We start from the raw sequence: 16,830 nt of genomic DNA on the forward strand, positions 1-16,830 counted from the left end.
GGTGTGGTTTCCTTGGCTCCATTTTCTGAACTAACTGGGCTGGCTGGCTGGCCGAGGTGGGTGCTCTTCCTTAGGGCTTGAAAGTGGGAGAATGGACAAAGGAGAAACGTAAACGGCTCAGAGAGGTCCTAAGGAGGGAGCTGGGGGCAAGGTCCCATGCCGCAAGCTAAGACAAAGGGTACAGACCCTGAGAGGATGCAGACACAGCAGCAGCCTAAGGAGAAAAGGAGCGCAGGTTTCCTGCAGCTTCGGAGACAGCCATGCAGTAAACTCCCCTCAGGCAGGGCGGGTGAGGGGGGCAGGAGAGTCAGCAGTGCTAGGATTGGAAAAATATCTGTCCCTCCTGTCCTATTCCCAGGTAAACTCTCTGAACAAGCTCTCTAAAAAATCAGTGGCAATTGCATCCATGCAAAAGCCATGCAAAGGACACCAGAGCTTAGCCTGCTGTCACTCTTCCCAAGTCCTAGGGCCTTCAGATGTCCCCTGGAAGCAGTATCTTGGGTTTTTCCAGTATTTATCTTCCAGCCCACTTCCCTGGCTGCTGCTCAACATTACGGATCTTTTCAGATGGGAAGGGTGCTGCCAGGAGCGGTAGTGGCTGTTTCCCATCTAGTGGGACTTTGTCAAACAAAAGCCAAATATAGCCCCCCTGCCGCCTCCTGCAAGCTGACAAGGAGATGTCTTCATTGAAAGGTGTGCTCTTCCCATTGTGCTATTGGATCCTTTTCTGCATGGTTACCAGTATGCAGGAACCAGTACTGAGAGGCAAGGAAGACCTGACTTCCAGATTTGTGGCATTAGGAGCTTAGAGCAAAGGAGAATTCCTGCATGCAGGGATTTGCAAAAAGAATGGAGCGCATGCCCTCACCTCCAGCGCAGCTGGGGAAAGGACCAGAGTGTGGAGGGAGAGACTGCAAACTCACCTGGACACTAACAATAGGAGATTACTTCCTGCTTAGACAAAGGTGTAAGATGGCATTTGCACAACCTCAGGCACCAGCACAGGCTCAAGGGACTAGGCAACATGCTCCTTCTCCCTCCTGTCACACCCTATGGAAGACTTTTAGCCCTAGATAGCGATGAGGGCATGTCCCTGTTGCCTACTCCCTCCTTCTTTCCACTGCCTGCTTCAGGAGGTACTGCATTTCAGAAAATGGAGCCACGTGAAGACCACACCGGTCACAATCTGAGGCAAGATGGAGAGAACTTGAAAAGAAACAAGTGGGGTCAACATGCAGACAGATCTGGGGTGGGGATGACTCTTTTGAGGAGGGGCTGATATGTAACCTTCTGGAGAGGGGAGGCAAGGTGGGAAGAGGTGAGGAGAAATGGGGAGACATATGCCGGACAAGATCCGGTCAGCAAACAGCATCAACAGCAACAAACAACGGCAGGTGGGATGCAAACACTGAGTTGTCATGGAAACAGAACAAGATAAGTAATTCAAACCGAGGCTAATAACAAAGAAATAAAACCAGACTAAAAGAGAAAGAAGGAAAAAAGAAAGAAAAGAAAAAAAAAAAAAGGAAAAAGGAAGAACAAACCAGAATTTAATAACTGAAAAGTGTCATTTGATGTATGGTGGAGTGCTGAGAATCGGAGTCTGAAGGGAACAGACTGCTGCTGTCTGCGTGGTTTGGAGCAGGGAAGGGCAGAGATCCACTCACAAAACACAAGCTCAGGGCCACGGAGCCGGAGCCGTGCAGAGCATGCTCCTTAACTGCGAAGCAATTCTGCCCACCCTCCTCGCAGCACCCAGGGGTTTAGAGGTCAGCTTCGCAGGGTCTCAGGGCAGCGTTACTTTTGGTTGTTTTAACACTGGCATTCGTCACAGTTAACTACTGGGAAGCAACCAGAAAACCTGGGTGCCAGCCCAGGACAATGCGCATCCTACCCAAAGGGAGAGTTCGGATTAGGGTTAGCAGCAGGCTAATGCAAGACCAGAAGAGGCAGTAGCCCTTCTGTTGTGCATCCTGGTTTAAAAAAAGCTACACAGTGTGTGCACAAATAAACAAACATCCACACACCAGTCTAGGATGTGAAAACAACTCCCAGCATTAAACGTTGCAGACCTGAGAGAGTCCCTAGGTACATCCCTGCTACGGCTCGGGGCTGCGACAACCACATTTACTGTAACAGGAATTACTTAAAGGGCTGGTCTCTGGATACTAAGAACCATGATGCTGCTGTTTATTTCAATTGCTATACCACTCTGATTTGGCTGTTGACATGAGATTTGTCAAGTTGAGAATCTCTGGGTCAGCGTTTAGGTCAGGGCCTAAGAGGAGGACAGCAGTGGTGGGAAGAAAGCTTGAAGTGCAGCTAGAGATTGAATCAAGAACAATTTCAGCTTTGGGTCCAGCTGAGTTTCACACATTAGCAGCTGTAAGAGTGAAATTTTACACGTAAAAAAAGCAGTGAAGAGATTCCTTCCATTTTGCTATCCAACTTATTCAAAGGACACGAAAGAAAAGAAGAACTGCCCTCTTTGGAAAGGAAAAGTCAGGATGGGGCAGTCGAGGCTCTACTTTATGGACACTTATCCAATACTTTTACCAATTACTGGTTTCAAGAAGCACCTTCCCTGAGTTTCAGGGATGCTGGTTTCCATGACAGCTTTGTCAGACTTGTTTTACGAAGCCAACCTTGCATGCATACACATACGTGCATGCTCCATGTGCATGTGCAACATCTCCCGATATACACACACAAGCAGGCACACATAAACACACATTTCCAATGGCCAAAAAACTCCCAGGAGCTTTTTTTCAAACAAGGATACAGCTTGTTATTGATAGAACCAGATTTTAGAACTGGAGCTGGACATTTGTGATACAAGTCAAATTACTTCAATGCAGATAAGCCATTTCAGAGGCACAGAAAGATGTCTTAAGTGCAGTTAGTTATGAATCTGTTTAGATATTGCCTGTTGGGTAAGTACTTCACACAGGCAAATCGGCACCCCAAATTCTGCTTAACATAATCTGCATTAGAAATGGAACAGATCCATAACTTCTCATACCCTTGTAAAGCCAATTGGTTTTGTTGCTGCTCACGGATGCAGAGAGGTTAACCCAGTTTGTGTTCTGTGAGTGGCACTTTCAGTGCATTATTCTTTCCAACAAGAAGGTACCAATCAACATTGCTAAGGTTCCCCACCACCACCACTCAGTTAAAAAAGAGAGCTGGGGTCCACAAGGTGAGAGATGTTTTTGAAAGGGACAGATTTACAGACCTGGTCGGAAGAGACACTGGGAGATCCAGGGTTGACTTTTGCAACACCAGAATCCATCCTTAAAATGTGTTCCCAGGACGCTGCTAGTGAGAGAAATCTGAGGACCAACCAACCAGTTTGTGCTGAGGAAACCAACCAGTTCCACTTTTTAAGCCCCTTCCAGATTAGCTCAGGGAGAAAAATGTTGGAGGAGGAGCGAGGTGGGGAAAGGGGAGCGTACTAGACAAGAACCCGTCACTTCAAACCCCGATTCACATTAAACGGACTAAAAAGTAAACATATTTTATATCTTAAAGAAGAAATTAATTGAAAAAGGAAACAAAAGAAAGTGAAGTGACTGGTTGAAAGCACCAAACAAAACCAAATGGTATTAAACATTTTGACACTCAGCAAGCTGCTGCTCCAAATGAGGTGAGAAGGCGGACATTATTGGCCATTTTGGTGAGACAGGAGTCATTCCGTCTTGCTCCAAAATGAGGAGGGGGTAGGGGAAAGGGTGCCAAAATAATGTGCAGCCTCTACATTATTAGTGAAGCTTAGATTACACCTGTCCTCCCCTCCCAAAAGGTGGTCCGTCCCTGCCCCTGTGCTGTCCGTGCAGCCGCCTCTGCTTTCTCCCTCTCCCATTCCAATTGCAAGTTCATTCCGCTGGGGCGAGACGCTGTTCGGGTTTGGATTTCCGACCTCCGTCCCTCCAGAGGACGAGATACTTCCCTCCTCATGCCCATCTCCTTCCTAATTTCCTTCACGGTAAATAAAAATAAATAAGTAAATAGGTAGATAAATAAAGAATGAGACCAAGGCTTGGATTTGGTCTGGAGGAAATCCATTACCTTCCCAATCATTGTTACTTTTCCACTTAAAAAAAACACATTAGTTGAGTGACAGGCTGGCTGAACATCTCTGGTCTTTTGCAATTCTTTTTTTTTTTTTCCTGTTGTTTTTTACAGGATTGAATATAAAATAATCAGAACCCAACTGTTTTTCAAGCAGCTCTGTAACATTCAACACAGACTTTACTATTTTATTTTTGTTATTTTAATTTGACAAGGTGTAATCTAATTTTTTTCCCCTAAAACAAAGAGAACAGCGATGCAAAAGGTGTAAGAGACACAGGCAGGCAGAGATTTCGAGATCAGTACAGCACAGTGTTCCTGCAAAGTGCCCTCTATAGAGAGATATTCATATATATACAGTTTTGATTTTTTTTTTTGGGGGGGTGGCTTTTTGTATCCACTTCCATTTCCTGATACCCTTGAGAAATCCTTCTGCAGAAACACAGCAAAGTCGTTTGTTGGCTTTGTTTGGTTTCGAACTCGAATTTCAGAGCTGAGGACACCCCAAACACGGACAGGGCGCTCCCCCACCCATGGAAGTGCTAACATAATGCTTAAAAATTGTCACAGAACTCTCCCTCCCTAAACTCCAGCACCTGGAAAATGGCACTACAGGGGCAGCTGTACAAACTAGTGGTGGTTCTGCCTCTCTCCTCTTCCATTAAAGAATTTATCAATGCTAGTCTAAAAAGGTATTAAAATTCCTACATTTTAAAATATCAGTGATTGTTCTGACCTTGTGGCTATTTTTTAAATCTATAGTGCAAGTGAAATTATTTCCTTCCAACCTCTAAATGGCATTGAAAGCGAAAAGCTTAGCAACTGTTCCACTTGCCTATTAAGGGATGGGCTGAGCCACCAGCAGCTCTGGTTTGATGGTCAAATTACCCATGAGCCAAACTTAACCCAGGAGCAAGCTACAGGCTAAATTATTTGTTAAATTAGTCACATTTTAATATATTTTGAAGCTTTATTTCCTGAGGTCCTAGGCACACTATTTCTGCATTTTCTATAGTTTATTTTAATTGATTTCAACTATCTTCGTTATTATGTGTTTAGCCCTGGCCTGTTTTCATCTTCGGTCTCTCAATGAGTGCAGGTTTTCCTGAGAGCCTTGAAAAATATTTGAAATGTTCTCAGCAGGACCTGGGCTGCAGAACCTGATTCTGGGTGACTAAGCACTGTACTTGACTCCTGCAGCAGAAGAGGGAAGGCCTAAGCAGGCACAGAGAGTGCACCGTGCTGTTTTAAATGCCTGCTGAACCATTTAAAACTCCCTGGGCTTGAAAAGAGCAGAACAACAAGAATCTCAAGTAGAGGGGAAAAAAGGATTATCCCTGCAGCACCACAACTGCTGCCTTTTGTAACTCCTGACAGGGCACCACTGTGTGAAAGAGGGGAAAATTTTTAATTCTGGTAAATTCAACCACGACAATTTGTCCTGTACTGACAGCGGCAGCTCTGCGTACTCAGAGGTTGCTAAAGCACAGCCCACACAGCTCCATGGTGCATTGCTCATTCTTCCTTTCCTTTTGTAACATGGGAGAGCACGTAGAGAGATGCGGTCCTTACATACGATGCTCTATTTTGAGCCAAGCAGCTGGCTATTTGGATCAAAACAGAGCAATCAAGGTGGAAGTCTGAAGCTTTCAAAATTAACAGGAGAGCCACAAAGTGCTCCGTTTCAAGGGGGCAAAACAGCTGTGGCCATAGATCCTGGCCAAGCAGACACATGCCCCCTCTGGGGCAAAGCCTGGACCCTGCACGTGTTCACTCACTGATGCGAGGAGAAAAATACTGTCAGGTTCAACCAGGTTTTATCCACCAAAGCGGAGTAAGCATCTCAGCCCTTCTGGGCAAGATACAAAGCCTATTGAAAAGGGCAAAAATGTGTCCCTTCCATCCTAGCCGAAAGCAAGCCACGTGGCTCGCTGCATGGGAGCTATACACGACCATTCGCTCTCCAATTAGCTCTAGGAACTGCCAGGCTCTCAACCCAGCCTCCCCCGTGCTAAGCAAGCCCCTGTTGCTGTGCAAGGAGAGGCATGAAGCTCTCCACCACTGCCACTGAGACATATTCTCTTGATACACAGGACTTTCAATCTGTCCTTTTCCTACAGTCACTATGGGCCAGAAGTTTGATAGTATTTGTGTCCCTAGGGATACAGAGAAGCATCCAATGGGACTTTTGAAAGCCAGGTGGGTTGTATAGCTCCCCTAAAAATCAGCATCCCCATCTTAAGGTGTGCTGACTTGCCTGCAAGAGCTGTGTCCTTTCACTGACTACGGGTGAAATCTGGACAACTGGCTCAGACTAGAAACTTTCATACACCCCAGACTGGTGGCAGAATCCATCTCACACCTATTTCTAATCTGCTTTTGTGGGTCTCCATAAAGATACTTCTGCATCTGACCTTGGAAATTCCCTGTTAGCAAACTCTTTGTTATTTTGGACCACGGCATGATCTGATCTGTAATAATACACAAGGCAAACCCTTAATAATTTCAAGACCATGCCCATAACCTGTGGCAAACCGTATCAGCTCTTTTAGCCAGGTATCAAGTCTCTATTTCCTCGCCCAGTGTCATTCCAGCCTATCATGACTAGATCCAATTTAGCTTTATTTATTGTTGTTGATATTATTATTTTTATTGGCTCTTATGGAATAATTTAATCTTAAAACCTTCTCAGATCACAAGAGATTCTAGCAGCAGCAGTGCAGTTTGGACATGTTAGAAATACTTCATAAAAGATAAAATAAACAAATAAAAAACAATGGTGTATAAATCCCTTTTTAATTGCACCTAAATCCTGAAACTCAAACTCCTATTAATGAAGGAAAATCTTGTAATTAGTAGTGATTATCACCTTTTAGTCCTAGGCAGGAGGGAGGTGGGATGGGATCACCTAATTTCAAATACTATTCTTTCTCTCTTGCTCTTTTTACATAGAACAAGCCTTTTCTTCTTTTCTTTTTCTTTAAATAGAGCCTTGGGGCTGGGGGATGACTTTTGGCTATTTTTGGCATCAAAGTTAGAAAAGCCACAGCTGGCCGCTTCAGAAACACATTATCAACAGTGCAGCATTTCGGAGTGGTACCCTTGTATCTAAGGGGAGAGGGGGAGAGACTTGAAAGGGGGAGGGGAGAATACCAGCACTGAGGGTCCGAGCACTGAAATCTCAGCATTTTAAGAAAAAAGAGAAGGACAGACAGAGAGAAAGAGAGAGATAGAGAAAGAAAGAGACAGATACTGTGTCAATACTGCACTGGATTTCTCAAAAATCACACAGCTTTAATACCTGTACACTAGGAAAGCCACTCCTTTGGTAGATTATTGAGTAGTGAGGACTCACGGGCAGAGGGAAATGCATAAACAGGGAAAGGAAGGACATTCAATTCTGCAAAGGGCCAAAGCACCGAGCACCAACGGTACAACTAACACACTGCAAAAAACCCACCTGTTTACTATCCCATGTGGCTCACCCACTCAGGATGCACACATGGGAGGCAACAGAAGCTTAATGGGGATAAACAGGGAGATGAGAAGAGGGAAAAGAGGCATTTTCAGCTAGAGTGTAACTTGTCAGATTTCTTGTTGCTCTATACAATAGAAATGCAGCTGCCAGATGTGTCCCGGCAGCCTCTCTCAGTGTCTAGCACTGCTGCGTTTCTCTTTCTGCACTCCTTTAGAAAGGAGGGCTCTACCTTCCCTGGACCTGGCTGGTTTTCAAGGTGCTGGCAGCCAGGCAGTAATGGTTAAATGACAGGGAAGAAAGATGGTAACTGGGGAGAGGCAGAGCCGTGAGATCCAGCTACCCTTCTGCAGAAGGCGGCTGGCTGGTTGCCCTTCTCTCCCGACACTGCAAGGACGAGGCATCACCCTCCTACAAGGGAAGCTGCCAAGCTCTGCTGACGAGACGAGACAAGGCACTGCCTGACGATGGGCTCTCCACGCACACGTGGGTGCCGAAGGAAAGGCCACTGCGTGTGACTCAGTACCACAGCGGGAAGCTTTCTGCCTCTACCCATCCTGGGCTGACGGCAGTTCAGCTCCCATACGCAGCGCCTTGGGTATTCCTGGAGGGAAACGCCAGGTACCAGTGAGCGAGTCGGCGTTGCTGGGGAAGCCCTTCAGAGCAGGGATCAGGGTTTTTCTTTGTGTGCAGGATGTGGAACAAGAGCCACACCTCCAAGAAACATGTAAGTAATAACGTGACCCAGGGTCTGTTCTAAGTCTTGGAATGACACCCTGGCTTCTTACCGTCTTTTCCACTTCCCAGATCCCTCCCTCCCCCCAAAACAAAGGCTTGTCCCAAATAGCAGGGCTTCCATGGACAGGCGTTAGAGCTGTGTGACTCCTTTCCTCCTGGAGGGATTGAGGAGTTCAGTTACCACCGGGTGGGCAGGAACACTGGCTTCTCACAATGCGTTTGGAATAAACTACAGCACAGCATAACCAATCAAAAATGAAATAGGAAATCAAGAGAAAGCAAAAAACCCAACAGAACAAAAAATTTAGAAAGTAAGAGTAAATCCACTTAAAATAAACCAGAATTGTAAAAAAAACCCAAAACTGTACATATTTTTATATAGAAAAAATAATTAATAATTAATTTAAAAAGTGGCATGCAAAGAAGATTGTTACATTCTCCTATCATGCATCAGGCCCAATGTCCAAACGGCAAGGTAACCATGACGACAAAAAAGTGCAAGAACTCAGCAACATTACCAAAGGATGCATAGAGAGGCCCACAATGCAACTCAACTCATCTCTGCGAGACCCGGGAACAGGCGGGTCTCGCTCATCTTAATTTCTTGCTTTTTCTCTTTTAATTTTTTTTCATTTTTTTTTTCTCTTAAGAATGTAAAAATGTGGGTAAAGAAAGTAAAAAAGAAAAAAACCACACCAACCTTCTCGTAGCTCTGAGGGATGTTAAGGGGGTTTGATGCGGAACACAATGACATGAGGAGAAGAGAAAAATAGGGGAAACACAGAGAGAGTAAAAAAAGGCCTTCTCAAGGCTGTCAGCTGCAAATTGATTGTTTTTTTTTTTTCTCTTAACCAAAATAAAAAGAAAGGAAAAAATGAAGATAGTAACGACCCTCTTTCCTGCCTTCCTGACTTTCCCCCTCCCATCCAGCTAGGTACCTTTTGGTTAAGACCAACCAAGCTCCGCACGGAGGTCAGACGGTGCGCAATCCTAACCCAGGATCAGCACCCGACAGAGGTGCCAACCCCGGCCGGGAGTTCTCACTTCTTTAAGTGCATCTGCTCTTTAGAGAAGGGGGAGCGGATCCTGTACCAGGCAGAGGAGACCCCGATACAAAGGAGATCCCAAGCTGGAAATCCGCTCCCCCAGCCCGTGCTCCCACCAGCCCCCACACCCAGCCCTGCTTGTGCTAACTTCACAATGGGACTGAATAAGGAAAAAGAAATAATTAGAAGAAAAGAAAAGCAAAACAAAACCAAAACATTTCCTTGCAATGTTAAAACTTACAACTCCTATCCCAGGTGTTCTATAGAGACAAGCATGTTATGGGAGAAACAAGTCAATTGGAAACACAAGAGTGTTCAAGACTCTTTTAAAACAAAAAACGGGAAGAAAAATGTGCATGAACTTTCCCTCCCCCCAAAGCAAATCCATTTCAGAAATTTGTTACCTTTCCACGATATTAACACACAAGAAACAAGGAATTAAACAGTATGAAGAACACCCAAACCACAGGCTGAGCTTGCTTACACGGCGTTTCCTGCACCCTCTCGGCCGGCTAATGCTGGCTTTGTGTTCCAGGCAGGCTAACCGGGACAGAGAGCGCTATCCACCTGGAGCCGACCCTCATCCAGGTGTGGAGACAAGCAACACCAGGCTTACAACCTTTGTCTCCTGCTAGTTTCCGAGTGGCCAGAAAGGTTGAGGAAATTTAGAAATAAAAGAATAATAAAAAAATCCCCGTATTTTTTCCTGCTGCTTCTTTTTTTTTAAAGAACCCAAAACATTCCAGCTAAGCTGTCTGCAAAGGATTTTAGCCCTGAATTAGGATCACAGCCAGATTTATATTCCCAAAAGAAGAATTTTGGGGCCCAGGCAACAGGGCAAATTTCAAACGCAATTTTCCAGCTGGCCACAAAAGGCTATTTAAAAATTTAGCTTGGAAACATTAAATTATTAAAAGCCTTCTCTCCATGTGCATGTGATTTAGTGAGCGTGAGACACGAGAGAGAGAGAAAGAGAGAGAGAAAGGAGTGCACATAGGAGCATGGCTCTGCGTTTGACTGCAGAGTTAACGTGAGTGTAGGTGGGAGGCGCTTCCTCTGTCGATGGGATGGAAATGGGAACAGTTTGCTGGGATGTAACTTTTCTTTTTTCCTCCCAATGGTATTTTTCTTTTTTTTAAAAAGTGAGAAGGACCAGCCCTGCTCTCTCATTACCAAAAGGATTTTGCTGTGGAAAGATATTAAACCAAAGCTATACACAAAATATTACAGGTCAGAGAGATTAAAATGAAATAACAAAGAAAACAGAAAGGCTGTTGCCCCACTGGGTGTGAGAACATCGAGGGGGCATCAGGCAGAAGCCAATCCCCCTGTCATCTGTTCCCCGTGCTACATGGGTGAAGGAATCTGTCACTACGGCAGAGATGTCTGCTGGCCACCTCCAGCTTTCTGCGAGTCTGCCCATGGCCAGCATTCGTGCCCAGGGAACCAGTGACAAATTACTGCTGGCAAAGTGAAAACCAGCTGGGACTTAGACCAGAAGTGAGAATGCACCCTCCTGTTGCAATCTGGTGAGATCCTGGGGACAGACAGCTCAGTGGAGGGGGCTGAGAGGGTCCTCCCCTCCTCTCACACCCACACCAATAGAACTGAAACCTTCCCACTTCCAGAGAGCAGGGATCCTTTGGGAGAAAAGGGGATTATGGCTTCTCTGCAGTCAGAGCTGTTTGTTCCCCTCTGGGCTCTGCAGGCTGATGCTGGTAGACTCTTGGGCACACTATTTTGGGTCATAATTGACTTTGCTGTGGGTGACGCAGCCTTGTATTGCTGCTCTGCAATGCTGGCACAGGAGCTGAAGCCACCAGCAATGGTGAGGAAGTCAGGGTGCGTAAGGGCGCACCAGGATGCCCCTGCAAGCTCAGCAGCTCGCTGTAAGGATCCAGCCGATTAACACCAGTGCTTCCCCTGCGCTCAGGGACGGGATCGAATCAAAAAGCTGGGGACAAAGGAAGGCCACGGGGAGGGAGATATTTGCCAGTGTTGTGAGCCGATGTGCTCCCTACCTCTCACGTAAAGGTTAGCAGGGGAGGAGTAGCGCACTCCGGCGCTGTTGCTGGCGACGCATTCATACTTCCCCTGGTCTGTCTCCTCGCTGCTTTCAATCTGCAGGCCACCTGGGAGGAGAGAAGAAGACGGCAGCAAAGACACGATCATCACCATTTAGTTCTGTTTTGAAGAGAGAGCAATAGCATCAGAGTTTTGCTTTTTCCTCCCCTTGGGCTAATACACACTGGGACGCTGCCTGGGGGTCTTGGGCTATGAGCTCTGGCAGCACCAAGCCCCCTGCCCGACATCAGCTGCTGCCTGCGCTCAGTGTTACGGCTGGATGTGCACCCAACAGGCAGAGAAAACTTAATACCCCCCTCTGTACTAAGTGTTGCTCTCCATACTGAACCATTCAGCAAAACCATCAACTTCTGTGGCTTCTGCAATGCAGGCATTCTGCACCAGAACTGAACCAGTAATCCATAGTACTGTGACCCCCAGAAATCTATCAGAAGGCAGTCGCCTCTCCCCTGCTCGATTCGAAGCAGTGACCATAAAAGTGAAAGGCTTTGTCACCCACTGCCTAGGACCCCATGAGCACTTTTATCCCTGCTGCCTTTGTTTTGTGCCCAAATACCTGATTCACAGGAATTCTACAGGAGGTAAGAGCCAGTGTGAAAAGCACCTTACTGACAGTGGATATTCCTAAGGGAAAACCCTGTAAACACTGCGTTGGAATTTCCAAATTGCCTGTGTGGTTTACACCAACTGGGCCAAAAGGATTAAGGTTTTTCTTAAACCTGCACATTACTACAGCCTACAGGAACATATCCAGAGCCCATACTAAACATTCCTGTAAGCAAACATGCAGAGATATTCAGCACGTAACTACACAGAAGAAAATTGCCTCATTTACCTCAGAAGGCTTCATCCCTGCAAAACTCCAGTTAAAATACATACTGCATAAATAATTCAACAGGCTATCAAATGTTTTATGTATTAGGAGTACATGATTATACTACAGATATGGACAGTGCTCACGTGGTAAGACTCTTTTAACTCACATCTCTGGAAAAAAACCTGAATATGAAAACCAAACAATTCCAGCTCAGCGTAATATTATTGATAAAATCTTAAGCAAGAGAAGTGCAAATGATATCACTGTTGGTTGCAGATACAGCCTCTTCAGGAAGGAAAAACCAACGTGTTCACATGGGGAGGACATGGAGCTCATGTTCCCCTGTGTGTGCATGGGTGAAAAAGGATCCTGCGTGGGAAGATGTGAGGCTGTGAGAGTATTTATGACAGGGATGGGGTGTGATAGTGTGACTCCTGCCAGCATCCACTGTGCCTGGTAGCTCCCAAAAGCAGAACAGATAGAATTAAAAACCTAAAACCTTCCACCCAAGCCACTAAACCAAACCAAATTCATTTCAAAAGAATCTGTGGATATTTCAGCATAACAGGAGTTAGAAACCAAATAGAATGAAGCTTCACACTGAGACACCAGCTGAGCATATTTCATACTGAATTACAGCTCAAGCATGCTCTGTGATTGGAAAGCTCCACTTCGGCGGAGAGCTGGTCAGCGAGTTTTCCTAGAAATTTCTGTTCATTTCAACAAATCTGTGGGTTGCTCCTACTGGTACCAGACAATTTTTTTTGTGTGGCTCATGAGCAATGCTTTTTGTGCGGCTCATGAGCTGAGCATACACAAAGGGAGACGAAGCCACACTGCAGAGCAGGAACAGAACCATGAACTGCAGGCAGGCAGCTTCGCCAGGGGAGTAAGGACTCACCCCTTTCATCCTGACCACTGCAGCTTTGCTGGTGAATGCAACAGTGGAAATTATACTGTAGAGGTCAACGAGTTTTCAGCACTTGTCAGGAGCCACTAGAAATTATGTGCAAAAAAGTAAATCTCACCTACAGCACCTCCTGTTGCTTTTACCAGCAGATTATTATGGACTATTTAAATTTGCCAGTGTAGATAAAACCAAAGCAGGGTCTTTCCAGGGGGTGCACGCCCAATCCCTGCTGACTTTCAATGACAGCTTGAGGTCTAGCATCTTTTTGGCTCCATTAAAGAGACAGTGCACAAGCTACTTGCCACAAATATCTTTCCCAGAGAAACCTAAGAGTGGGGAGGAAGGGGGAAGAAGGCTCTGAAGCCACGCTGAGATGGTAAGTGTTGGAGATCTGACTGAGCAAAGGATTGGAAAACTTTCGCCACCATCAGTGGCTCAGGAGCACTTTGCATCAACCAAGAAGGTCCTAAGTATTTACCAAGCTTTGACAAAATTTAATGCTCAAGATAAACTTCGGTCCTTCACAGTCCTGGAGAGATTAGCTCTTAAAACTCTGCCATAAATCTGAGGCAGCACAGCCTGAGATATTATTAGAATAACAGTATCAGTATTACGAAGTGCACCCAGCAAACAAAAAAGGACATTATAACCATATATAAAATAAATACAGGTATAAAAAAGAAATATCCAGAGGTGAAGCAGGACAAGAAAACATAACAACAACAACAAGAATCTGTACTGAGCACAGGTCAATGAAACGGGAACTGAGTGGAGATAAGTGTTTGGAGAGTGGGTGAGTGAGTGAGCTGGGGGTGTCTTACCTCGGATCGGTGTACCTTCTGCAAAGAAAACAAAGAAAGTAAGTGAAAAGACTGCAAAACCCCAAACACCTGGACTGCCCGTGGGAAAAGGACCTGAGTCAAGGAAGACAGTTCCCAGTAGGAAACTTCCTGCTCTACCTCATCTTCAATTATAGGGACAGACTGAAGAGAGCTCAGGGTACTTAAGGTGGGGATGCCCTTTTTAAAGCAGTCCCATTCAGCTGGCTGTTTACAGAGCTTCCATGGCACTCTGCTTGAAAATTCTTAAGACGGGCTCCATTTTGTTGCTAAGAATGCAAAGAAAATCGTCAAGCTCTCAGCTAACATTACTGTTTGCTACTTGCAGAACACATGAACCTGCATTTCTCTTCATCACTCCTGGGAAAAAGGGTTGGCATTACAGCTGTGTTAGCCCGGACAGGGAAAGGGACATCCAGGTACCTTGCATCACATTAAGAGTTGCAGGTCTGAGACCACCTTTGCTGGCAAATTCCCAGTTTCAAACTTTAGTTATTGGCACAGATATGCAAGGAATTCAATGCACGTCCTTATCGGGACCTTCAGTGGCTCTGCACAGAGACTGAAGCCAGATGCTCTGCGCTGAAGAAGGCCACGCTACTGTACAAGTGAAAGGGCGACCTCATGCAACTGCTCTGGAGGCCTCTCTGCCTGCCAGTGCAGGAGGGGGTTGTATGGAGAGAGAAGAGTCCTGCTACACTTGCCTGTTGACTGCATCTCCCTTGGATTACTTTTATTCAAACCCCCTCCAGTTGTCTTTAAGTGCCTAACATAAGTCTTCTGCCTAGGCAGGTCTCACAGGTGGGAGAAAGTGCTATTGTGGCTGGTGAACCATGCCACCATCAACGGTAAAATCACTGTCCCCCCGTTTGACCTCCTGAGGTTGCAACCATCTTCCTTTGAAAACATGGCAGGTCCTTTTGCTCACAGCGGCATTCAAACTCATCACACAGCTTATCAAAGAAGGGGGGGTTTAGCTGGTTGTTTTTACCCCAATCCTGAGAACAGGGCAGATTCCGTAATTCCAAGTATTGCCTCTTACTTGGGAGAAATGCAAGGGCTCCTCTGCAGTGGTAACATTGCTGCCATTCTGCAGCACCTCCCAGCCAGGGCTTGGATAGCACATTACATGGTAAGTATCAGCCTTACACCCTCTCCTCTCCCCCAGGGAGGTACAGCAGCATTACTACCCCCGCTTTACAGATGGGGAAACCCAGGCAGAGGTGAAGCAACGTGCCCAAGGGCACAGAGGGAAGTCTGTGGCAGAGGCAAGACCAGGAGGAGTCAGAGCCTCCTACATGCCAATCTGCCTTAACCACCAGAAAACCCCTTCCCTCCTTTATCCTTCAGCCCTGCTCATCCTTATTCTGCTGCGGTTCAAACCTCCATTCTCAGGATAGAAGGTAAAAAAATATAGATACTGATTACAGTTCACTTTTATTTTTCAAAGGAGGTGAGGGAAGAGAGGTATTATAGTGTTAGGATATTAGGTTCTAGTTATACTCAGCTTCTAGTTAAGAGGTTAGGTTATTTGCTTGAGAAAAGTTAGCATCTAGTTAGGGTTAGGAACTAGCTAAGGTTAATAAAGCAGGCTGGTTAGCTATCAGGACAAAGGTTGAAGAGACAGCGCTTGAAAGAGAAAGAGGTGGGGGAGCGTGTACTTGGGCAGATCTCCACACAGGAGACGGCAGAAAGGTTTTAAAAAGCAAGAGAGAAAAAGCAGGAAAGGGTTATAGTTCAATTCAGTGGAAATAAAAACAGCCTCTGATACATCCTTCTGTCTCAAAACCGGAGTGAAAATCTGCCATCTGTGGCACAAATATGGAACAAGGCTCATGGAAAGAGGGTTAGAGGGGAAGAGACCCCAACATGACCCACAGCTATAAAGCTTCTTTGGCCTTGGTTAAGCCTGGCACTTAACTGCAAAGGTTCACACTAATTGGCAGGAGAAACACGATGGAAGTTAGAACTATGTAAGCATAGATACAACAGCTGCTGTTACCTTCTTGTGTCATTGTAGGTTAGTTATTCACTGTTCCCTCTAAGCATCAGCGTTGCCCCTGGAAATAGGTTGTCAGCAGCTCTCAGAGACAGACTGCCTTGGAGACAGTGCTCTTGGAGAGCAAGATAAGCCAAGCATTGCCACCTTGGTCTTCCCAGTTCTAACTCTGACACACAGGACACAGAAGTGAGGAGCAAAACATGTTTTGCAAGATGCCCCATACCAGGGATGGAAGGGACAGAATTTGAATCAAAATGAGATCAAGTAACTTGTGAGGAAAGAACTGCAGTTTGAATGGTGGCGGAGACACAGATGGTAGATTTTCACTATTGGAGTTTCACATCTAACCAGCTTCATATTCAATATAAGGGCAGCAGGATGGTGCTAGAGGACAATATCAAATAGAACAATTATTCTGAAGAGCTCTTGACAGGTCCTGTAAGATTGGATATGGGGTTGTGGTGGTGGAGGCTGGCTTGCCTGGTGTCCTAAACTGTGCACAAGCAAATGCACAAGGCTATAACCACTGTCCAGGGCAGAATAACCAGCTTTGCAGGAAAACGAATGGAAGAAGTACTCACGCTGGACGCTGACCTTCCAAGTGAAAAGCTGGTGTTGAGACGCCATGTGCAAACTATTCATATCTCCTTCCACAGCCTCCCAGGACCAGGAGATCTGCCCATTTAGGGCAAATTTTGAGGCTGCAGGAGCCCAGCTGGCCAGCCTAGTGTTTAGCAGCAAAGACAAAAGGCAGCTTAAAGAACTTGCCTCTGGATTATAAAGGACCAAGATGGTACCAGGCAGAATACCCCATGCAGGTGTTCCTCTCTGTCACAGAGGACAGTAT

General features: G+C 45.9%; 1 protein-coding gene across 10 annotated transcripts in view; it reads right to left on the reverse strand.

Moving 5' to 3' along the window:
* Positions 1-16,830, reverse strand: part of PTPRS (protein tyrosine phosphatase receptor type S) — a 162,485-nt gene that overhangs the window by 49,709 nt on the left and 95,946 nt on the right. For all 10 annotated transcript variants that reach the window (XM_055708138.1, XM_055708135.1, XM_055708136.1 and 7 more), the window contains one exon: positions 11,352-11,462. In XM_055708138.1, the coding sequence (XP_055564113.1) occupies positions 11,352-11,462 (111 nt within the window). The remainder of the gene's footprint in view (positions 1-11,351; positions 11,463-16,830) is intronic.

The sequence above is a fragment of the Falco cherrug genome, chromosome 4 (assembly GCF_023634085.1).
Source record: "Falco cherrug isolate bFalChe1 chromosome 4, bFalChe1.pri, whole genome shotgun sequence".
In the NCBI taxonomy this organism is placed as follows: Eukaryota; Metazoa; Chordata; class Aves; order Falconiformes; family Falconidae; genus Falco; species Falco cherrug.